Source organism: Cololabis saira, chromosome 23 (genome assembly GCF_033807715.1).
Source record: "Cololabis saira isolate AMF1-May2022 chromosome 23, fColSai1.1, whole genome shotgun sequence".
Taxonomy (NCBI): Eukaryota; Metazoa; Chordata; class Actinopteri; order Beloniformes; family Belonidae; genus Cololabis; species Cololabis saira.
This window is the reverse complement of record NC_084609.1, coordinates 4,555,297-4,579,640: the sequence shown is the minus strand read 5'-3', so window position 1 is coordinate 4,579,640 and position 24,344 is coordinate 4,555,297. Positions and strand designations below refer to the sequence as shown.

The window sequence follows — 24,344 nt, the reverse complement described above, 5'->3', positions numbered from 1 at the left end:
AAGCAGAACTGAGAGCAGAAGTAAGACAAACTGACAGAAAAGAATAATATAAACACGAGGAAGAAGAAAAATTGATTGAAAATAGGCCGAGGTCTACTGTATTAATGAGGAGTGAACTCTTTAGTTAGTGACCAAAATGATGTGAAGTGAAGTAGTTTTGAGCTAGAACAGAAGATGTGTTTGCAGAAAAATACCATTTATTTAATGTAACGGCCAATAAGGGCCTGATTAAGTAATGATTTATAATTTAGTTAAAACAGTTAAAAATGGGTAATGATAATTTCATTATAATTCATAAGGTTTAAATTAGACTAAAATTAATAATTTAGCAATGTGTAGATACATGATAAAGTCTTTTCTATGTTTTGTATTTTAGGTTGTGCTGTCACTTTAATTTTGTGACTGTGGTTTCATGTAAGGAGAAGTTTAGTTTCACTTTCAGTTTGAGTCAGAAAATGCTGGAAGCAACACAGTCTTTTGACCGTGCTTTGGACTTGTAAATTACCTTAATCTTTTTCAAGTAAACATTTTAAAAGCCAAGGAAGTTGTCATGTCTCATCGCTCGCGTCCAAAATAGTGTTTTTGTGGACTGACTCAAAAGGTGGTACAAATTAGAGTGAACAGAGTGCCACTACATTTAGTCAAAAGACTAGCTAAGCAAACCTGCTTGGAAAAAAGGACTGAGAGCTCTCCCAAAGAAGCTGATGCTGAAACTGGAAATATTTTGCAGTTTTCTCAGAGACAAGGTAACGTAAAATCCTTATACTATCCACGTGCAATAAGACAAGAAAGCATAACATGGATTCTTGAAGATAACGAGCACAAGCTGAAGTTAAAGGTGGATTGCAAAATGAAAATGCAATTTGTATATTTCTCAGTGTGACCTCGCATTGCAAGCCTTAAGTCAATCAAAGTGGAGTTTTGCATTTTTTGAGAAGTTGTTTTGTGCTTGTTTTTTGACGAAAAGTGGCTTTGAAGCAAAGTGCTTTTAAACTTTTGCATGCAACTTGAGCATTTACTCTGCATTATAAGATGGCTGAAGAAGAGGAGTTTGGATGTGTTGAGGATACAGTGGAGCAGGGAAGGTTACGAAAGCTAACTCAGAAAGCAAAAGAGGAGAAATTGCAAAGATGCATATTACTGAGAAAACGAAAAATAGGAGCTCTGACAGGTAAAATAAAAGAAGTGGAGACAATGATGAGTGATGCTCAAAATCTAACAGACGTGATAGAAGTGATGGAAAATGAGTTTGCATTTTTACTGGAGGAGTTGAGTTGCCTCAACAATGAAGTTGCAAATCTTTTGCCTGAAGATGAAAAAGTATATGATCAAGAGAAGTGGTTTGAACCCAAAATGGCATCCATCAAAGGATTTATGAAAACAGCTAAAAGATGGATTGCAGAGAAACAGGAATCTGTGATGCAAAAGGAATGCAACGTGGAAGTTGACTTACAGGATAATGTTAAACCAGATGACAGCGTTTCACAGGTTGGTGTCAACAAAGCTGGGCAGGCCAGCTCATGTGGATCTCAAGTTAGTCGAACATCATCCTCATCACGAGTTTCATCAACACGTGTTAAACAAGAAGCAGAACACGCAGCCCTGCTTGAACGTGCTGCTGCACAGAAGAAAAGGCAGCAACTTGAGCTGGACATGGCCAGACTCAAAGTCGCAAAGGAAGAACTTGAGCTGGAGACTGCATTAGCTGAAAGTAGTGCAGAATTAAAAGTGCTAAAAGAATACGAGAAATCCGATGATGGTTTATCTAGCCGCGCACTGGCACAAGCACTACGAGGTGGCAACATAAAGAGAGAAGGAGCCTGCGTTTCACCTCCTCGATCGAGCAACGTGAACTTTCCCACACCTTCACAAATGCTGCATCCCGTGTCTCAACAACAACTGAATCACAATGCTCAAGCCAACACAGGTGATGACATACTAAAAGTCATGCAAAATCAGAACATAATCACTGAACTGCTAATAAAGCAACAGAAGCAATCTCAGCTACCAACCAAGGATATTCCTGTCTTCAGGGGTGACGCAATGCAATACAAATCGTTCATCAGAGCATTTGAGCACTCAATAGAACAAAAGACAGACAATGAGCAAGATAAATTGTATTTTTTGGAACAATTTACAGCCGGTGAAGCACAAGAGTTAGTTCGCAGCTGTGCTCACATGCCACCCAGCAAAGGTTACTTTGAAGCAAAGAAACTTCTTCATAAACATTATGGGGATGAGCTGCAGATTGCCAGCGCGTACATTGATAAGGCTCTAAAATGGCCGCAGATCAGGACCGACGATGGGAAAGCTTTAAGTGCTTATGCAATGTTTTTGGTTGGATGTCGCAACACTATGGAAGACATAGAATTTCTAGATGAGATGGACAACCCTACCAACCTACGGACTGTGGTGTCTAAACTACCCTATAAAATGAAAGAACGTTGGCGTGCTGAAGCATACGATATCAAAGAGCGAAGAGGCAGAAAAGCAAAGTTTGCCGATCTTGTGAGGTACATAGACCGCCAAGCTAAGATAGTGATAGACCCCCTCTTTGGTAACATACCAGACAGCCGCCCATTCACAATTGAAAAAACTGATCAAAAGGAAAGGCAACCTGCAAAGAGAAAGGTCCGTAAAAGCAGTTTCGCTACCAGTGTTTCGGATGAAAACAAACGGCCCACAGGAACAGCTGTGAAGCCAGCAAACTCAAGCAAAACAGGGATTGCCTTTGATAAGCCATGTTTGTACTGCCAGCAAGCCCACACCCTAGCTTCGTGCAGCAAGATCAAAACACAGCCACACAAGGAACGTGTGGAGTTCTTGAAGTCAAAGGGCTTATGTTTCGGATGCTTAACTCCTGGCCATCTCAGCAAGCTCTGTAAGAGAAAAATGGAGTGTAAAGAATGTACGTTAAGGCATCCCGACATTCTACACATCGTAAAGGAAGGTTCTGTCTCACATGAGAGCAGCGATGGGGCTCACAGAAGGGAAGAAGGTTCTGTTTCATCAGAGAAGAATCATGGTGCTCATGGAAATGAGGTATCATGTGCTCAAGTTTCTGTGCAGGAAGAGTCATGTAGCCTCACGGGGGCCGGAGAACCCGAATGTGTGCTGTCAATAGTGCCGGTGAAGGTTAAATCAAAAAGGAGTGACAAGTATGTGGAAACATTCGCCTTTATTGACCCGGGAAGTACAGCAACTTTCTGCACGGGAGACCTGCAAAAGAAGCTGAACACTAAAGGAAAACCAACACAAATACTTCTCAGCACCATGGGTCAAGACAAACCTGGAGAACAGAAACTCATGAACAGTTATGTGATATCAGATCTCGAAGTGTGCGGGCTGGAAGATACCATATATATCGAACTACCCAAGGTGTACACTCACAGCACCATACCTGTTCACACCGACAACATACCCAGACAATCAGATATTGAGAAGTGGCCCTACCTCAAGGAAGTACGCTTGCCAGAATTAAAAGCAGATGTAGGCTTACTCATTGGATCAAACTGTCCAAATGCTCTGGAGCCGTGGCACATCATTAACAGTCGAGATGGAGGCCCTTATGCGGTGAAGACTGCCATTGGCTGGGTCGTCAATGGGCCCTTGAGAAAAGAACTGGATGACACAGAGAACAAACCACCTCAATGTTCAGTGAACAGGATCTCTGTGATGGAAGTTGAGAAGCTACTGATCGAACAATATAATACTGACTTTTCAGAGCGCAACTATGATGACAAAGAAGAGTTGTCACAAGAGGACAAACATTTCATGCAGTTTGTGCAGCAAACAACAACTTTGGAAAACGGACATTATAGCATTGGATTGCCGCTCCGGAACAGGAAAATCCAAATGCCAAATAACCGTTGTGTTGCGGAGCAACGCATAGCCAGTTTGCTCAGAAAGTTCAAGAGGAATCCTGAATTCTTTGAGGATTACAAAGTCTTCATGGACACCATTATTGACAAAGGCTATGCTGTCCAAGTTCCAGCGCATCAGCTGAACCGTAATGACAACAGGGTGTTCTACATACCGCACCACGGGGTGTATCACCCGACAAAAGGAAAGTTAAGAGTGGTCTTCGACTGCACAGCCTCCTATCAGGGCCGCTCTTTGAATGGTGAATTGCTACAGGGACCAGACCTGACCAACACACTGGTTGGTGTCCTCTTAAGATTTCGCGAAGAGCCAATAGCCATCATGGCTGACATCGAGTCGATGTTTTATCAAGTGCAGGTCCCAGAGGAAGACGCAGACCTCCTCCGCTTTCTTTGGTGGCCCAATGGCAAGTTAGATGGGCCCATGGAGGAATTTAGGATGACGGTGCACCTCTTCGGAGCCACCTCGTCACCAAGTGTCGCTTCATACGCGCTCAGAAGAACAGCTGAGGACCATAAAGCTACTGCATCTCCAGAAGCTGTGCAAACAGTCTTGCGCAACTTTTACGTAGATGACTGTCTGAAAAGTGTAGCTACAGAGGATGATGCAGTGACCTTAGCTAGTGAACTTCGCACGTTGTGTGCCAAAGGAGGTTTCACATTAACGAAATGGATGAGTCATAGCAGGAAGGTGTTGTTGTCCATCCCAGAGGTACACCGAGCCAGTGAAGCAAAGAATCTGGATCTAAGCCATGACACTCTACCAGTCGAGAGGGCTCTCGGCATACAGTGGGACACAGAAACGGATACTCTCACCTACAGCATGAAGCAGCAAGACAAGCCTACAACAAGGAGGGGCATTTTGTCCATTGTGAACTCTATTTACGATCCCCTTGGTTTCCTGGCCCCAGTCGTCTTGCCTGCTAAAGTCCTACTGAAAGAGCTATGTAAAGAGCAACATGGTTGGGATGAGAACATTGATGAAAAACATGCTGAAGGTTGGAGAAGATGGAAAGAAGATGTTTCTCACCTCTCTGACTTCCATGTAAACAGATGTTTGAAACCTTCTGACTTTGGATGTACTGCAGCAGCGCGGTTACATCATTTCTCAGATGCGTCAGAATACGCATATGGCACTGTGTCGTATCTACTACTGGAAAACAAACAAGGCAGGAAGCATTGTTCATTTCTCATGGGGAAAGCAAGAGTGGCCCCACTCAAGCAGGTCACGATCCCCCGACTCGAGTTAACAGCAGCAGTTACCGCAGTGAAGATTGACAAGATGTTACGTCAAGAACTTCAGGTTTCACTGCAACCGTCCATTTTTTGGACAGACAGCACAACTGTGCTGAGATACATTGACAATGACACTGCTCGATTCAAAACCTTCGTTGCGAACAGAGTCACACTGATTCGAGAAGCCACCAAGCCTACTCAATGGAACTACGTTGGAACCGCAGAAAATCCTGCAGATCAAGCCAGCAGGGGCCTAAAGACCAAAGCCTTGATACAAGGAGGAACATGGATAAATGGACCAAAATTCCTGTTGAACAACGAATGTGACTGGCCAAAACAACCTCTGCAGAGGAAAGAAAGCCTTCAAGGTGACCCAGAGGTCAAAAACACAGTCACAGTCAACACAATCGAAGTTAAAGATAACATGGAACCAATGAACATGTTGATCAACTATTACTCGGACTGGCATAAACTAAAAAGGTCAGTTGCCTGGATTGTAAAGCTGAAGAAAACTTTGCAGCAACAGAATGATGAAAGAAAAGAGTTCTCAAGAACAATCAGTCAAACTGAAATGGATCCTGAAAAGCAAAAGTCAAAGTTAAAACAACATATGGAGAAATATAAGGGAACAACAGAACGGAAATCACTTACCTTGGATGATCTAGTCACCGCCGAGTCAGAGATAATCCAGTTCAGTCAAATGCAACAGTTCAGAGAAGAAATCAAAGCTCTGCAAAAGGGCAAACAAGTCAGTTGCAACAGTCGGCTGGTCAAACTAGATCCGATTCTTCAAGATGGCACTTTGAGAGTTGGCGGAAGACTCAACAAGTCCGCCATGCCAGAAAATGTCAAACACCCAGCGATACTCTCTAAGCACAGTAGGGTCGCTACACTGATATTGAGAGACATACACCAAAGAACAGGACACTGCGGACGGAGTTACGTCTTGGCACGACTGAGATGCAAGTATTGGATCCCACAAGCCAATTCCGCTATCCGAAAGCTTATCAGCAAGTGTGCAGTGTGCCGCAGGACCAGTGGAAGGGTCGGAGAGCAAAAGATGGCGAACCTACCCAAAGATCGCCTTTTGCCTGACAAGCCTCCTTTTACAAACACTGGTGTTGATTATTTCGGGCCATTTGATGTTAAGCGGGGCCGAAGTACAGTCAAGAGATACGGTGTTTTGTTCACCTGCCTCACCCTCAGAGCCGTGCACATAGAAATTGCAGACAGCCTCGACACAGACTCCTGCATCAACGCGATTCGACGTTTTGTATGCAGAAGAGGTCAAGTCAGCATCATGCGCTCTGACAACGGCACAAACTTTGTGGGTGCTGAAAGGGAGATGAGAGAAACACTCACACATCTGGATAATGACAAGATTGAAAGAGCTTTGCTACCAAAGGGAATCAAGTGGATATTCAACAGCCCAGCCGCTTCCCATCAGGGTGGGATTTGGGAAAGGCAAATTCGTACAGTACGAAGAATAATCAATTCCCTGTTGAAAGAACAAAGCGTGAATGATGATTGTCTTCAGACGATAATGTGTGAGGTCGAGAGCATCATCAACGGCAGGCCGCTCACAAGTATCTCGGATGACGTGAATGACGTTGAGCCTCTAACGCCCAATCACTTATTGCTGCTGAAGTCTCAACCCAGTATGCCTTCAGGTATCTTCAGCAAAGATGACACATACACAAGAAAGAGATGGAAGCAAGTGCAATATCTTGCAGATTTATTTTGGACTCGATGGACACGCGAGTATCTTCCACTCCTCCAAGAGCGTCAAAAATGGTCAAGGCCAAGGAGAAACTTCACAGCTGGAGATATTGTGTTACTCGTGGACAGTTCATCTCCTCGCAATTCCTGGCTGATGGGAAGAGTAGTTGAAACGTTACCAGACTCCAGCGGAATGGTGCGAAGAGTGAAGATAAAAACCAAAACAAGCACCTTGGAAAGGCCTGTTAACAAACTGTGTTTGCTGGAGGAAGCAGCATAAGGAGAGAAGATCAAGTGAGAAGACTTGAGAAAAGGACGGATCATAAGAGACTATGTTGAACAGTTCTTGGACATTAGAAAAGGCTGAATGTTTATGTTTGTAATTGCTTAGTCATCCTGCCTAACCAATTGGGGGCCGGGTAATGTAACGGCCAATAAGGGCCTGATTAAGTAATGATTTATAATTTAGTTAAAACAGTTAAAAATGGGTAATGATAATTTCATTATAATTCATAAGGTTTAAATTAGACTAAAATAATAATTAAGCAATGTGTAGATACATGATAAAGTCTTTTCTATGTTTTGTATTTTAGGTTGTGCTGTCACTTTAATTTTGTGACTGTGGTTTCATGTAAGGAGAAGTTTAGTTTCACTTTCAGTTTGAGTCAGAAAATGCTGGAAGCAACACAGTCTTTTGACCGTGCTTTGGACTTGTAAATTACCTTAATCTTTTTCAAGTAAACATTTTAAAAGCCAAGGAAGTTGTCATGTCTCATCGCTCGCGTCCAAAATAGTGTTTTTGTGGACTGACTCAAAAGGTGGTACAAATTAGAGTGAACAGAGTGCCACTACATTTAATGTGCATTTGGAGGCAGCAGAGCTGTGTCAAAATAAACGCCTATTTTAAGCCTCTGACGAGACTCATAAATGGTATTCCACTTAAGCGTGGATAGGGTTTGGACAGGCATCTCCGTCTGGTAACTTCTACTTTGTTGTAAGCAGTACTCGAGTTGCAAAAAAAAATCAGGGGGGATGGTGGATTTTATCATATGGGGACAGATCATTTGTGCTGATTACAAATAATATAATATTTTACAAATAATAGCACTGACCAAAACACCTGCAGAAATACTGCAGGAATGACATAGCAGCAGTTAAATGCAGCCTTCTGTAAGCTTTAAATATCCACTGGGCTTACATCAAATACATCAAAACACAACAAAAAAAAAACACTTTTCTGAACTTATCAATATGACTCTGTCCTTCACAGGATAAGTAACATGGATCACTGCAAAAACTCAAAATCTTAACAAGAATATTTGTCTTATTTCTAGTTATAATGTCTCATTTTAGTAAAAAAGTCTCATTACACTTAAAACAAGACTCATCACTGGAAAAAACAAAAAAATGTACCTGTTTCAAGTAGATTTTCACTTGAAATAAGTAGAAAAGATTTTTTTGCTTGTAATAAGAAGATAAATCTTGTCCCACTGGCAGATTTTCTACTTATTTCAAGTGAAAATGTACTTGAAACAGGTGAAAATAGTCAAATAAGTTATTTTTCTGGTGTTATTTTTCTGGTGATGACTCTAAATGTTGAAATAGCAGTAAAACCACATTCATTGATGAAATGACATAAGGGATGGAAAGGGGGGATGGCAGTTTTACAGGGGGGATGATTTGGACCGTTTTTATTTCAGGGGGGATGCCATCCCCCCTCATCCCCCTTCAACTCCAGTACTGGTTGTAAGTCTGTACACGTCAACTGCTGTTGCACAAAATACTGTCCCAGGTGCAGAACGAGGAGAGATTTCTCCCTGCTCACGGACCTGGACCAGTACTTAGATATTCATATCTAAATCAGCAAACATTAGAAACCCATGAACTTAACGTCATTTCCAATAAACCCGTGTAACTTGTGTGGCATTAAAGCAGATGGAAATGCACAAACAGTCCTTTTTTATAGACCAGGGGTCGGCAACCCGCGGCTTTAGCGCCGCATGCGGCTCTTTAGCGCCGCCCTGGTGGCTCCTGGAGCTTTTTCAAAAATGTTTGACCTTTTTTTTCCTTTTTCTTTTTTTTTCTTTTTTTTCCTTCCTTCTTTCTTTTTCTTTTTTTTTCTTCTTTTTCCTATTTTTTCTTCTTTTTTTCTCTTTTTTTCTTCCTTTTTCCTTTCCTTTTTAATCTCGACATTTTGACTTTTTTCTCGACATTTCGACTTTTTTGTAGAAATTTTGACTTTTTTCTTGACATTTCGACTTTTTTCTCAAAATTCTGACTATTTCCTCGACATTTCAAGCTTTTCTCCACATTTCGACTTTTTTCTCAAGATTGTACATCAACATTAATCTTGACATTTCAACTTTTTCTCAAAATTTTTACTATTTCCTCGACATTTCGACTTTTTTCTCAAAATTTCGACTTTTTTCTCGACATTTCGACTTTTTTCTCAAAATTCTGACTATTTCCTCGACATTTCGACTTTTTCTCCACATTTCGAGTTTTTTCTCAAGATTGTACCTCAACATTAATCTTGACATTTCAACTTTTTTCTCGACATTTCGACTTTTTTCTCGAAGTGCATAATGAAAAAAAAAATCTTCCCCCAGTTCTAACTAATATAGAAACATGCAGCATGTGTTTCTTCATTCTAAGGCTTATACAAGACTTTTCATTTTTTGTGGCTCCAGACACATTCGTTTTTTGTGTTTTTGGTCCAATATGGCTCTTTCAACATTTTGGGTTGCCGACCGCTGTTATAGACTTTCTGTAAAGTTGTACTTTTTAAAACGTCCCTGGTGTGTCTGCAGGGACCCGATCCACACTATCACTTTAGTGCAATAACACTTTTGAGTCTTGTCAAGAGGTTTAAAACTGCATTCATTTCGACCCATCCCAACCGTCTCATTTTGCTGCAAACACATATTATGTTATAACTCAAAAACGTAACGACGTAATGATGTTGTTTTGGTCTCCCAGAAAAGTGCACACACATTACTATTTTATATTAGATCTAGGTCTGTTTTAACTCCGGGATGTTCCTCTAAAACTTTATTTATTATTTATTAGGCTTAAATTAAAGTTTGCTTTAATTGTGGCTCCCACAAGCAAAACCACAAACACACCTCTCAATTTACGGCTACATTTCTAAGAGAAACCTGAAATAAAACATGATTTAAAAAACAACAAAGAAGTCAGGGATTTTTATTTATTCATTTGTACCTCAGTAGTGACGAGTACTTGCTTCCCCGGAGCTCCTGGTTCCCCTTTGCTCCCGTCTTTGCCCTGGAAACAACCAACACTCAGCTGATTTTACACTAAACTAAACTAAACAGACCAAGTATCGTTCAAAAATACGTACGTTTGCACCTGAATCTCCTTTGTCACCCTTGAAAAAAGAAGAGCGTTAATATGCATTAAAAATCATTTTAAAAAAGCATCTGAAATTTTTTAAGCTCATTGTAAAACATTTCAGAGACCTTTGTTCCATCATCTCCTTTCAGTCCCTTTTCTCCCTGAGAAAATCAAATTTTTTTAATGTCAAATAAAACAAAACGTTAACAATTACAACAACAGTGAGTGCTGAGGAGATTCAGGCGGCGGCTCTCACTTCTTTTCCTGTCGGACCTCTCTTCCCATCAGAGCCGGCTTTTCCCTGCAGAGAAACGCCACCATGACAGGAAAAAGAGTTGTAACACAACAGAAACTACACTACAATTTGCTATGCCGGCTAAAAACGAGCTCTGTTACTGACTCTCATCTTTAAAAACATGTTAATGGCCCGTACTCACTGCAATTCCTGGCAAACCAGGAATCCCTGCTATTCCAAGCCCGCCTTTGTCTCCACTCTGGTCACACACACACATACGGTATATATATATATATATATAGAGAGAGAGACCTTTCAGATACTGCAAACATATTGTATTTAACAGTTGCAATCCATGAAAAACAAAGGGAGTGTGCAGATGAGGTGAACCAAAGGAATTCAGTGCACAGAAACATTCAGGTATTGTTAAAGATAGTTTACAGGGTTCTAGTCCGAAGTCTGTCGGCATCAGTCCAACTCAGTTTCAGTGTTTCCCAAAGACACTTCTGCATCTTTGTGAGGGACTGGAGGTCTAATTGGGACGTAAACCATCATCTACCTCTGGAATTCTGGGCACTATGAAAAACCTCCCTCTGGACCGTCTGTGGTTGTTATCCATCTACTATCCATCTACTATCCATCTACTATCCATCTATGCCAGATATCAGCAACCCGCGGCTCCAGAGCCGCATGCGGCTCTTTAGCGCCGCCCTAGTGGCTCCTGGAGCTTTTTCAAAAATGTTTAATCGTTTTTTTCCTTTTTTTTTCTTTCTTTTTTCATGTTTTTCTACTTTTTTCCTATTTTTTCCTATTTTTTCTTCTTTTTTTCCTCTTTTATTTCTTTTTTTTCTTCTTTTTTTCTTTCATTTTTCCCTTTTTTCCCCTCTTTTTTCTTTCTTATTTTTCCCTTTTTTCTTCTTTTTTTCCTCTTTTTTTCTTATTTTTTCCTTTTTTATTACTTTTTCTTCTTCTTTTTTTCCATTTTTTCTTTCTTTTTTTTCCTCTTTTTTCTTCTTCTTTTTTTTCCCTTTTTTTCTTCTTTTTTTCCTTTTTTTCTCTTCTTCTTTTTTTTCTTCTTTTTTTTTCCTTTTTTCTTCCTTTTTCCTTTCCTTTTTAATCTTGACATTTCGACTTCTTTCTCAACTTTTTCAACTTTTTTCTCGAAATTTCAACTGTTTTCTCAACATTTCGACTTTTTTCTCGAAGTGCATAATGAAAAAAAAAATCTTCCCCCAGTTGTAACTAACATATCTACATGCAGCATGTGTTGCCTTCATTCTAAGGTTTATACAAGACTTTTAATTTTTTGCGGCTCCAAACATCTTCGTTTTTTGTGTTTTTGGTCCAATCTGGCTCTTTCAACATTTTGGGTTGCCGACCCCTGGTCTATACGCTCCAAAAATGAAGGTGCCATCACCATGTTTGACTGTAGGATGTGTCCATGTGTCTGTGGGAAGGATTTTTTTTGCCATAAAAGTGTTGCCTTTTGGCAAACTCATCATGACAGTCGTGTTATTTTCAGTGAACAGGAGCTTTCTTCTCCCCGCTCAGCCAGACTGCAGTTAATCTGTATTTGTGATCCCTCGTCACAGAGGTTGATGAAGTTCTTTAATTTGAAGATGAGGGAAGATGATGTGTAATTTCAGTGCTGGAAAAATTTTATCAGCTTGTAGTCTAACCATCGTCCAATAATACATCTAAAGAGAAAAAATGATTTGTATCATGAAAAACAAATGATAAACACGCTCACCAAACCAGGTTCCCCTTGTTGTCCCTTGTCACCCTACAATATTTAAAGAAACATTTGAGAGTGAGCTTATATTCATAGATACAATTACAATATGTGTATTGTGTTACAATAACTTTCTACAACCTTCATTCCTGGTTTTCCTGGTTCCCCATCAACACCGTTGCTTCCTCCACCACCCTGCAAAGTCCAAGAATTCAAAACTGAGAACATCTTAAAATAAATGTCAAGTATTGCAAATACAAATCTGAGAAGAGATGATGAATTTCCGTTTTCACACACCAGAGACGTCCCTGGCCGTCCAGGTTTCCCCTCTGGACCCTGATAAAAAACACAAAGATTCAAGAGAATTGAGCAAAAGGACGTCTTTAAAACATAAAGCTTGAGATTTTTAAACTTAGACTACAGAACAAGAGGCAAAGATGGTGAAATTAAAGTTATATCAAGGAGAACAACACATGAACAGGTGAAAAAAGATGATGAAAACTTATTTATTTGCATCATCTTAGTAATTTTTTATGGTTTTTAAAAAAAAAATGCATTATTTGTCTAAATGTTCAAACAGAACCGGGCTAAAGCTCGGTGTTGACATATTTAGGTAAAAGAATTTTTTTTTAACTATATAGATGGAAAATCCAAGGCTAAAAAACAAATCCAGCTTCAGCAAGTTCTCAGGAATTATTTACAACTTAAAAAATGAATAATATATGAACAAATGTACCTGGAAAATCTTCAGAATAAGAACAGAAATTAAAGTTAAATATTTCATTCTGAAGGTAAAGATATAATGTCCCATATATTTTCACAGGAAATCTGAACATCTGGGGGATAAATACAGTCTTTACTTTTTTAACACCTGCAAATACTTTTGTACAGTTTATTTTATGAATGAGATTAGGTGTTATTGTAGTGTTTCAATTGCATCTTCAACAGAAAAGTAACTGATAGACACAATATAGAGCATGGAGGATAAAGACAACTAATACCTCTGGTTTAGCCCAGGGGTCACAACCCAACATGTTTTAGAGAAATATTGGACCAAAAACACAAAAAACAAATATGTCTGGAGCCACAAAGTCTTGTATCAGCCTTAGAATGAAGACAACACATGCTGCATGTTTCTATATTAGTTAGAACTGGGGGAAGATTTTTTTTTTCATTATGCACTTTGAGAAAAAAGTCGAAATGTCGAGAAAAAAGTCGAAATGTTGAGGAAAAAAGTCGAAATGTCGAGATTAATGTTGAAGTACAATCTTGAGAAAAAAGTCGAAATGTTGAGAAAAGTCGAAATGTTGAGAAAAAAGTCAAAATGTCGAGAAAAATGTCGAGAAAAAAGTCAAAATTTCGAGAAAAAAGTCGAAATGTTAAGAAAAAAGTCAAAATTTCGGGAAAAAAATCGAAATGTTGAGAAAAATGTAGAAATGTCGAGAAAAAAGTCAAAATTTCGAGAAAAAAGTAAAAATTTCAAGAAAAAAGTCGAAATGTCGAGATTAAAAAGGAAAGGAAAAAGAAGAAAAGAGAAAAAAAGGAAAAAAAGAAGAAAAAAAGGGAAAAAATGGTCAAACATTTCTGAAAAAGCTCCAGGAGCCACTAGGGCGGCGCTAAAGAGCCGCATGTGGCTCTAGAGCCGGGGGTTGCCGACCGCTGGTTTAGCCGCTCTAATACCGTCATTATACATGATATTCAGATATTTCTGTCACGGTACTCGTGATGAGTTTGTTCTTGAAGAATGCTCAGTACTCCAGTGTTTACATGTGAAGCCACAGCAGGAAACTCACTCTGGGTCCTGGTAGACCCGTTTCTCCTCTAATGCCAGGCTGACCCGGCTCTCCTTGATCCCCCTAAAGGAAGGGAAGGGAAATAAAGAAAGGAAAGAACTTTCATTACTGCATGAAAATCAAGATGTTGAAGGAAATTGCAAAATATTCTTCAGGTTACCTTAATCACTCTGGCCAGGATGTTGTTTTCTCCATTAACCTGGTGAATAACAGTAAAGCAAATCACAGTTTCAGCTCATTCTTCTTCTTAAACTCGGCTGTAACAAACGGCTGATGGCCGATCTGATGAGAAGTTGCTTAAAATAATTAGGATTTGTTTACTTGTGTTCCTGGAGGCCCAGGTTTCCCCTTTGAGGATAAAAATAAGACAGACAAAGCCGTGTTAAAATCTAAAATCTCTCGCTGCGTAACGCAATCAATGTGTGCAACACAAAGAAAAATTAGCCGGAGCATTGACGGGTGACAAGCACAACAATGCAAGTTAATTAATAACGTATCAAATTAGAGATCATGACACTGCCAAAGGACGGTGGCTTTGATGGAAACAAAGGATGATCAGAGTGGAGCCAATGAGGAAGAAACGATAAGCATCACGGTGAAACATACCGGCTCTCCTTTATCTCCTTTACCTCCATCAGTTCCCTTGAGAGAGAGAAGAAACTCAACGTCAAAGCTTTGCCGTGTAAACGGGATTGTTCAGTATATTTGTGGTCAGGTTTAGGAAGTAGACACTGGTACTTACAGGTTGACCCAGATTCCCAGCGTCGCCTTTTTCACCGGCGTCGCCCGGTCGCCCTGGTAACCCTAGTGGACCCTGATCAATAATGAGAATGGATGACAAACATCATAATAGCCTCACATTAGAGTTTTAATCTACAAATGTGAGTATATTTCTCATCCATGCTGTGCAACAGTTGGCAAACAGTTTTATAGTTTATAGTTTTATTTGGACCCTCATTAGCTACAGCTAGATATTTTCCTCAGAAGGAAATGTTCCTGAGCACTTTAGGTCATACTTTGCCACAAACTCTCAATTTCATTCCTACTCACACGGCAGGCCCTCGCCCTACATCCGCCTAAATGTCTGGAATCTAGAAGCAAATTTTTGTTTAGGTTTAGAGGTGTCAAAGTCTGGAATAGTTGGTACCAGATTGCAAACAATTGTAGGTCCCTATCCATCTTCAAAAGTCGCTCAAGAGAACATTTAATTCAACAATGTAGTCAAGAAAGCTCTTGCTTTTCCCACTGTTAATGTTCCTTTGCACTTCATATTCTGTGTTGCCATTTGTTCAGCATCATAATCATATTTTCATGATCATGTCTACAGTAATTTTTTTAAATTTTATTTATTTTTTATTTTATTTTCATTCATGTTCTTTATGCAATTTTTATGATATATCATTTATTTTTATTTTTATGATTTTGTATGCTCATAACTATTTTGTTAAATGTTATTAGGTGGGGGCTCCTCATAAGCCTACTGGCTTGCTCGCTCCTCCCTGCACAGTTTCTTTTAACTGCACTTATTTGTGTAATGTTATTTTTTTTATGTTATGTGCTAAATAAACTAAACTAAACTTAACTACACCAAAACTGCAGCTATTCTTCCTGGGGTCCGACACATAATATACAGTACATTACAACAAAAATTAAAAGCAAACCTAAAGAGGTAGCAAATAAAAAAAAGAAAGGAAAAACAGAAAATAAAGAAAAAAATAAAGTATTTCTGTTTAACATTTAGATATAAATAAAATCAATACATATTCATACATTTTATAACAGCAACAAATTCAAATCATGTATAGTTATTATAGTTTTCACCAATAACCATTTTTAATAAATATTCATATATATATATATATATATATATATATATATATATATATATATATATATATATATATATATACACAGTACATTATACTATCTACATTATTTATTTAATAATAATTAAATACGTTTTATATATATATATATATTCAGGAGATGTTTCTTTACTAACAATTTGAATTATTTTATGTTAATAATTTGCTTAAAGAGTTTTGGAAGTGGGTTCCATGCAGACGTAGCTCTGTAAATCACTGTTCTTTTACCATAGTTTGTCTTTATTTTTGGCAGTAAAAGTTACCTCTGAGAGCACGTCTTGTGCTGTAGCTAATATGATTTTCTGACTGTAACATCATTTTTTGTATAGAACTTGCGGGGTTTTTGATATGGATACATTTCTTACAAATATTACAGTGAAGTCTGAATATAACTATGATAGGATGTGATTAATATCGTCTACTTTTAAATTACTGATGTTTTTTTCTCAAAATGTGTCGACAACATATTGGTTTTAAATTTGTAATAAATATAAGTATAATTTGAATTATAAAGCTTTTGAAGACCTACCCTTATTCCTCTTTCACCCGATTCTCCGGCTGGTCCTTGGTCGCCCTGTGGAGGACAGAATTAGATTATAATTTAACGGTAAAATATCACACTGAACAGGACTTTATTGATTAAAAATTATTACTTAAACCACCACTTCCTCTTTAAAATTAAAGCATAATGTTGATCAGCAAAACAATCAAAACCAACGATTCACCAAACTGACTTTACCTTCACTCCTTTTTCCCCGTCAGCTCCAGATCCCTGCACACACGGTTACAATAACCATCAGCTTTCAATGTTTATATCCATGTGTACAAAAACAGTTTGTATCCGAAACATGAAAACAAGCAGATTATTTCCTGTGCGTCTCTTAAATTTCATATTCTGACCGGTCCATTTATGTGTTTTAATTAGCACTCTAATTCAAGGTAATTTTTTTGTCCTCATGACTTTAGGAGTCATGTCTCAGATTTTGGTAAACTGTAATGTTTAGCGTTATGACTGAATCTTGTTTGTGATGTTTACTGAAAAATATTATATTATATATATAGTTATCTATTAGTAACTTTATTCATGCAACAACCACTCAGGATTTACTTACATCTTTACCTCTTAATCCAGGTTCTCCAGGATTGCCAGGCAAACCAACAGTCCCTTTGTCGCCTTTAAATCCATCTTTTCCCTAAAAAAAAAAGACAAGCACGGATTTGCCAGATTAGAAATATGTACATTTGTTTTTTTGAAGTTTTTTCTTAATTTTGTTTTAAATTTTTTTCCGTCATTAGACTTCTGCACTGAACATAAGAAATAAGAATATTTGTATTTTTTCTAGTTAAAATGTCAAATTTTTAGTCAAAAAAATCTCATTACACTTAAAACAAAACTCATCACTGGAAAAATCAACAATTTTCACCTGTTTCAAGTAGATTTTCACTTAAATAAGTAGAATTTTTTTGCTTGTAATGAGAAGATAAATATTGTCCCACTGGCAAATTTTTCTACTTATTTCAAGTGAAAATGTACTTGAAACAGGTGAAAATTGTCAAATAACAAGTTATTTTTCTGGTAATGACTCTTGTTTTAAGTGTAATGTAATGAGTTTTTGTTAAAATGTTAAAATGTCTAATTTTTAGTCAAAAAATCTCATTACACTTAAAACAAGAGTCATTACCAGAAAAATAACTTGTTATTTGACAATTTTCACCTGTTTCAAGTAAATTTTCACTTGAAATAAGTAGAAAAATCTACCAGTGGGACAAGATTTATCTGCTCATTACAAGCAAAATAATCTTGTTCCACTGGCTGATTTTTATACTTATTTTAAGTGAAAATCTACTTGAAACAGGTGAAAATTGTTGATTTTTCCAGTGATGAGTCTTGTTTTAAGTGTAATGAGATTTTTTTTTTACTAAAAATTAGACATTTTAACTAAAAATTAAAGCTGCAAGCAGCAATGAACGGGCCCTCGCACTCATGGCCACCGCCCCCCATAAGCATATCAGAAATGACACCACCCACGACTTCCTATGTCAAACCATTGAAAAGTTATAGCAGAAAAAAGGGACAACCAATCAGAAGAAGGGGCGGGGCTAATTCAGGCCAATGAAGGTCAAGGACTCCATACAGAATCTGATGACACCACCCACGACTCTCTATGTCAAACCATTCAAAAGTTATAGCAGAAAATCGGGACAACCAATCAGAAGAAGGGGCGGGGCTAATTAAGGCCAACGAAGCCTAAGGACTCATTACAGATTCCCATGACACCACCCACGACTCTCTATGTCAAACCATTCAAAAGTTATGGCAGAGAAAAGTATTCTAGGGGGCGCTGTTGAGCCGTTAGGCCACGCCCATTAATGCAAACCATGAAATATAAAATGTATCGCCAAGTCTGGCTTGCATGCAAAATTTGGTGACTTTTGGAGAACTATCAAATATGGACCAATCACATGAGTTGTTTTGGAGTGAAGATGATGTTAAATTGGAGTGGTTTTTTAAAGAGGAGGTTTTCTCTGTGGCTACTTTTGTAAAGAGAGCCTGGAAACAGAGAAAGGACAAATTATATGAAAATTGAGAAAAGATCTGATCTGTAATGTATAAGTGGATATTATAATTTTGTGTTTGTGTTTTTGTTTGTACGTAGTTGATGTTTGTTTGCTGGCGTAGGGTATCTGTGTCTTGTAAGCCCTTATGGGCTGGGCACCTTAAAGGTGTATGACACATAAATAAAAAAAATAATTCAAAAAAAAAATTCATTCACATGAAGGGGGGGCGCGCCTTTTGGCGTCTAGCGTCGCCACGGTAACACTTTTGAAAGAGAAAAGTAATGCGTGGCGTCGCAGGATGTAGACGCACATTTTGAGGTATAACACACCTGGGGGCACGTTATGGTTCGGGCTGAATTAACTGCCGTAGGAATGGCATAAATTTCGCCAAAATGACACAATTTATTCAAAATGGCCGACATCCTGTTCGGTTTCGGCCATGGCTCCAAGAGACTTTTCTTTAAGTTGTGCCATGATACAGGTGTGTAGCGATTTTCGTGCATGTACGTCAAACCGTATTGTGGGGCTTGAGGCACAAAGTTTTCCGGGGGGCGCTGTTGAGCCATTTTGCCACGCCCATTAATGCAAACCATGAAATATCAAATTTATCGCCAGGCCTGGCTTGCATGCAAAATTTGGTGCCTTTTGGGGAACTATCAAATATGGACCAATCAGATGAAGGGGGGGTGCGCTTGTTGGCGTCTAGCGTCGCCACGGTAACACTTTTGAAAGAGAAAAGTAATGCGTGTAGTCGCAGGATGGAGACGCACATTTTGATGTATAACACATCTGGGTTCACGATACGGTTCGGGCCGTATTAATTCTCGAAGGAATGGCTCATATTGCTCCAAAATTATGCGATTAATTCAGAATGTTCAAAATGGCCGACTTCCTGTTCGGTTTCGGCCATGGCGCCAAGAGACTTTTCTTTAAGTTGCGACATGATACAGGTGTGTACCGATTTTCCTTCATGTACGTCAAAGCGTATTATGGGGCTTGAGGCGCAAAGTTTTTTCTGTCTGAACCAACCAGATGAAGGGTGGGCGCGCTTTTGGGCGTCTAGCGTCGCCACGGTAACGCTTTTGAAAGAGAAAAGTAATGCGTGTTGTCGCAGGATGGAGACGCACATTTTGATGTATAACACACTTGGGGGCACGTTACGGTTCGGGCCGTATTAACTGCCGAAGGAATGGCATAAATTGCGCCAAAGTGACACGATTAATTCAAAATGGCTGACTTCCTGTTTGGTTTCGGCCATGTCGCCAAGAGACTTTTCTTTAAGTTGTGTACTGATACAGGTGTGTAGCGATTTCCGTGCATGTACGTCAAACCATATTGTGGGGCTTGAGTCACAAAGTTTTCCGGGGGGCGCTGTTGAGCCATTTTGCCACGCCCATTAATGTAAACCATTAAATATCAAATTTTTCGCCAGGCCTGACTTGCATGCAAAATTTGGTGACTTTTTGGGCATGTTAAGGGGGGAAAAAAGGGCCTCCTTTCGTCAGAAGAAAAAAGAAAAAAGAAAAATTCCTACAGATACAATAGGGCCTTCGCACTGAAGGTGCTCGGGCCCTAATAAGACAAATATTCTTGTTAAGATTTTGAGTTTTTGCAGTGAAGTATCTCCCGACACAGATCAGGGACTGGGAATGTCCTAGGATCCTGTTGGAAGAACTGGTGAAGATGACCAGAAACAATAAGGTCTGAGCCTCTTTGTTCAGCCTGCTGCCCCCTCGACCCAAATCCAGATAAGCAGAAGTTAATGTAAGTATGTAGGTGTGTCTGAGTGTATGTTTGGGTGGACGAAGGTCACGTTTTCAACTGACGTGGGTGGGAATCTAAAGACAAATTCCAATATCGAGTTGTAATTCAAAAGTCAGTGTCATTAAAATGTAGATTTTTCGGTATCAAATGGAACTACATTTTTCCCATGTGTACATCAGCTTATGCTCTGCCGCCGCTTCCTGCTGAGTGGTGCTGAGCAGATAGCACAAAGTTAGTTATAAATTCTTTTTTTTTCTTTTTCTCCTGAAAACAGCTTCCTGCTGTGATAGGAAATGAGATTGTTGAGAGTGTTCTGAGTGGAAAGCCTCCTCCTCAAAAACGCTAACAAAATCCTGCTGTGGAGATCTGCAGTATCGGGTGATAAAACTCCACAGGTTCCTCTGTAGAAGGGACAGAGTTTTCAAACTTGCGTACACTGGATGACGAGAATGCAATAAACATGAGAGGCAACATGTTTTATCATTAGCTTATTGGTGAAACTGTCCCAACATTTCATCTTATTTTAATTAAAGGAAAGCTCTTTGAAATCACTTTATGATTTACAGTTATACAGGTAAAGAAATAGTTTTCTCGTATTTTTTTTAATCAATATGCATCCTATACATCTAAATGTATAGAGTTCAAGTGGAGTTCAGTGTCTCAGTCTCACAGTTTAACATTTCCAGTCATTTCCAGTGGTCCTACACGTCTGCATCAAGTAATTTAAGCTCATTTTCTTGAATGGAACAGCGGAAATTTGGGGATATTGGTGGGTTTCCCCACTTGAACTGATCCTGTCTTGGATTAAGACCTGAATATTCACTTTATATTTCTTCAAACATTCTTGCGATTATCTTTACGGACGTTTTCTCAGTGCATAACTCATGTTCTCTCATGTATCTCTGGGAAATAATGTAACTTTCAACACATGAACTGTGTATTTCTCTATATATGGCAAAGCCGTCCTGGTCCAGAAGCTGCAATATATGTTCAAATCATGAAACCTGGGGATCATGGGATCATGTTTAGTGCGGGAGGCTAAACCAGGGGTTGACAACCCAAAATGTTTTAGAGCCATATTGGACCAAAAACACAAAAAACAAATGTCTGGAGCCGCAAAAAATGAAAAGTCTTGTATCAGCCTTAGAATGAAGGCAACACATGCTGCATGTTTCTATATTAGTTAGAACTGGGGGAAGATTTTTTTTTTTCATTATGCACTTCGCGAAAAAAGTCGAAATGTCGAGAAAAAAATTGAAATTTCGAGAAAAAAGTCGAAATGTCAAGATTAATGTCAAAGTACAATCTTGAGAAAAAAGTGGGAAGATTTTTTTTCATTACGCAAGAAATGTCGAGAAGATAGATATTTCGAGAAAAAAGGCGAAATGTTGAGAAAAAAGTCAAAATTTAGAGAAAAAATGTTGGCGAAATGTTGAGAAAAAGGTCGAATGTCGAGGAAAAAGTCAAAATTTCGTGAAAAAAGTCGAAATGTCGAGAAAAAAGACGAAATGTTGAGATTAAAAAGGAAAAAAAAAAAAAAAAAAAAAAGTTCTGTTGCATTTTCCAACCCGAGGAACCGCAACCACGTCAGGTCCTCGGACAATTGCATTCCTCGTGTGACGTTTTTCACTTTGCCAAGTACACTGCAAAAACTCAAAATCTTACCAGGAATATTTGTCTTATTTCTAGTTAAAATGTCTCATTTTTTGTCAAAAAATCTCATTACACTTAAAACAAGAGTCATTACCAGAAAAATAACTTATTTGAATTTTCACCTTTTTCAAGTAAATTTTCACTTGAAATAAGTAGGAAAATCTGCCAGTGGAACAAGATTTATCTTCTCATTACAAGCAAAAAAATCTTGTTCTACTGGCAGATTTTTCTACTTATTTTAAGTGAAAATCTACATGAAACAGGTGAAAATTGTTGCTTTTTCCAGTGATGAGTCTTGTTTTAAGAGTAATGAGATATTTTTTTGACTAAAAATTAGACATTTTAACTAGAAATAAGACAAATATTCTTGTTAAGATTTTGAGTTTTTGCAGTGTATAACTGCTTTGTAATTTAATAATTTATACAACAGATTATATGTTTTAGACCCTATTTCTATGCATAAAAAGACTATTTTAGCACCACTCTACAATCTTTTTGAATCAAAAAAAGGTGTAAAACTATTCACTGCAGAGCCCGTGAGGAAAAGGTAAGTGGTCACACTCACCTTTGGTCCTGGTCTTCCAGACAAACCAACATTTCCCTGTGAATGATAATAATTATAAAACATTAAACGGCACTTAACGCCATTTTCCTGCTTTGTTATTGCAGGATAACAACAAAGTTACACGGTTAATGACTCACCCGTTCACCGTTCAGCCCCTTGGGTCCCTGCTGTCCAGGAATTCCAAAACCAGGACTTCCCTGTTACGCATCAAATCAAAGCATTTACAAACACAGCTACAGCTAATATCTTCTCTGATTTACTGACGCTGGTTATAACGGACCAAACAGAAACACAATAGGGCATTGTTTCTATCTATTAACCTTTTCTCCTTTGTTCCCTTGTTCTCCTTTGATGCCCTGGGGACCCGTGGAACCAACTGGACCAACGTCTCCCTGTCGGACAGAAAACACACACATCAGTCGGCTCGAGAGCGGCCAGCAGGCTGAACATCTCCTCGCTCTAAACCCGGGGGTTTAATGTTGAAAAATGTTTTAGAGCCATATTGGACCAAAAACACAAAAAACTAATATGTCTGGAGCCGCAAAAAATGAAAAGTCTTGTACAAACCTTAGAATGAAGACAACACATGCTGCATGTTTCTATATTAGTTGTAACTGGGGGAAGATTTTTTTTTTCATTATGCACTTCGAGAAAAAAGTTGAAATGTCAAGATTAATGTCAAAGTACAATCTTGAGAAAAAAGTCGAAATGTCGAGAAAAAAGTTGAAATGTCGAGATTAAAAAGGAAAGGAAAAAAGAAGAAAAAAAAAGAAAAAAGAAAAAAAAGAAGAAAAAAGGAAATAAAAGAAGAAAAAAAAGAAAAAAAGAGAAAAAATAGGAAAAAAAAGAGAAAAAAATAGGAAAAAAGAAGAAAAAAAAGGAAAAAAAGAAAGAAAAAAAGGAAAATGTTGAGAAAAAAGTCGAAATGTCGAGATTAATGTTGAAGTACAATCTCGAGAAAAAACTTGAAATGTCGAGAAAAAACTCAAAATGTCGAGATTAAAAAGGAAAGCAGAAAGGAAGAAAAAAAAAAAGGAAGAAAAAAAAGAAGAAAAAAGGAAATAAAAGAAGAAAAAAAAGAGAAAAAAAGAGAAAAAAGAGACCACTGCATTTGTTTTTTGTATGCACTTTTGCTCATTCATTACTTTCCTCCTTTGATCATTTCTTGCTCATCTGTTTATTTATTATTTAACGCTACAGAGACTCTGTTCCTTAGTTAGGTTTTGTGTGTTTAAAAAAAAAAAAGGAGACAATGTATAATGCGTATATTTGATTACATGTTTCCATGTTTTCATTGAATGTTGTTTCTTATAAAAAGATCAATAAAAAAAAAAAGAGAAAAAAGAGGAAAAAAAAGAAGAAAAAAAGGAAAAAAAGGAAGAAAAAAAAGGAAAAAAAAGGTCAAACATTTTTGAAAAAGCTCCAGGAGCCATCAGGGCGGCGCTAAAGAGCCGCATGCGGCTCTAGAGCCGCGGGTTGCCGACCCCTGATCTAAACGGTGCCCCCTGGCAGGGATTAAAGACGACTCTTTTCAGTGAACCGTTCAGAAGAGAAAACTGCAAGAGCAAATGAGAGAAATCTTAATTGTATTTGATAAGCGGACCCGGAGGATTAAGGTCTGAGTGTGGAAGAATACCAAACACGATTAATTAACAATGTTTTTGTGGAATAAAACATCAAGAGAATCACTTCCCCCTGGCTGCCCGACGTACTTTAAGCCGGTTAAGAAAAATGCATTCAAACAACTCAAACGCACGTGAAAGGTGACACTTCACAAGGTGTTGCAGCAATAACTTGGATTGTTTTAGTACAGGGGTCGGCAACCCAAAATGTTGAAAGAGCCATATTGGACCAAAAACACAAAAAACAAATATGTCTGGAGCCGCAAAAAATGAAAAGTCTTGTATCAGCCTTAGAATGAAGACAACACATGCTGCATGTAGCTATATTAGTTATAACTGGGGGAATTATTATGTACTTTGAGAAAA

The 24,344-nt window shown here is 38.3% G+C and overlaps 1 protein-coding gene across 1 annotated transcript in view; it reads right to left on the bottom strand.

Moving 5' to 3' along the window:
- LOC133424561 (collagen alpha-1(VII) chain-like) overlaps positions 1-24,344 on the bottom strand; it is a 153,072-nt gene that overhangs the window by 59,352 nt on the left and 69,376 nt on the right. The window contains exons 44-62 of the mRNA XM_061715236.1: positions 22,677-22,748; positions 22,494-22,553; positions 22,357-22,392; positions 16,928-17,008; positions 16,555-16,587; positions 16,345-16,389; positions 14,693-14,764; positions 14,557-14,592; positions 14,272-14,298; positions 14,111-14,149; positions 13,951-14,013; positions 12,455-12,493; positions 12,299-12,352; positions 12,176-12,208; positions 10,628-10,684; positions 10,447-10,491; positions 10,316-10,351; positions 10,198-10,224; positions 10,059-10,121 (exon numbers count right to left, since the gene is read on the bottom strand). Of these exons, the coding sequence (XP_061571220.1) occupies positions 10,059-10,121; positions 10,198-10,224; positions 10,316-10,351; positions 10,447-10,491; positions 10,628-10,684; positions 12,176-12,208; positions 12,299-12,352; positions 12,455-12,493; positions 13,951-14,013; positions 14,111-14,149; positions 14,272-14,298; positions 14,557-14,592; positions 14,693-14,764; positions 16,345-16,389; positions 16,555-16,587; positions 16,928-17,008; positions 22,357-22,392; positions 22,494-22,553; positions 22,677-22,748 (918 nt within the window). The remainder of the gene's footprint in view (positions 1-10,058; positions 10,122-10,197; positions 10,225-10,315; positions 10,352-10,446; positions 10,492-10,627; positions 10,685-12,175; positions 12,209-12,298; positions 12,353-12,454; positions 12,494-13,950; positions 14,014-14,110; positions 14,150-14,271; positions 14,299-14,556; positions 14,593-14,692; positions 14,765-16,344; positions 16,390-16,554; positions 16,588-16,927; positions 17,009-22,356; positions 22,393-22,493; positions 22,554-22,676; positions 22,749-24,344) is intronic.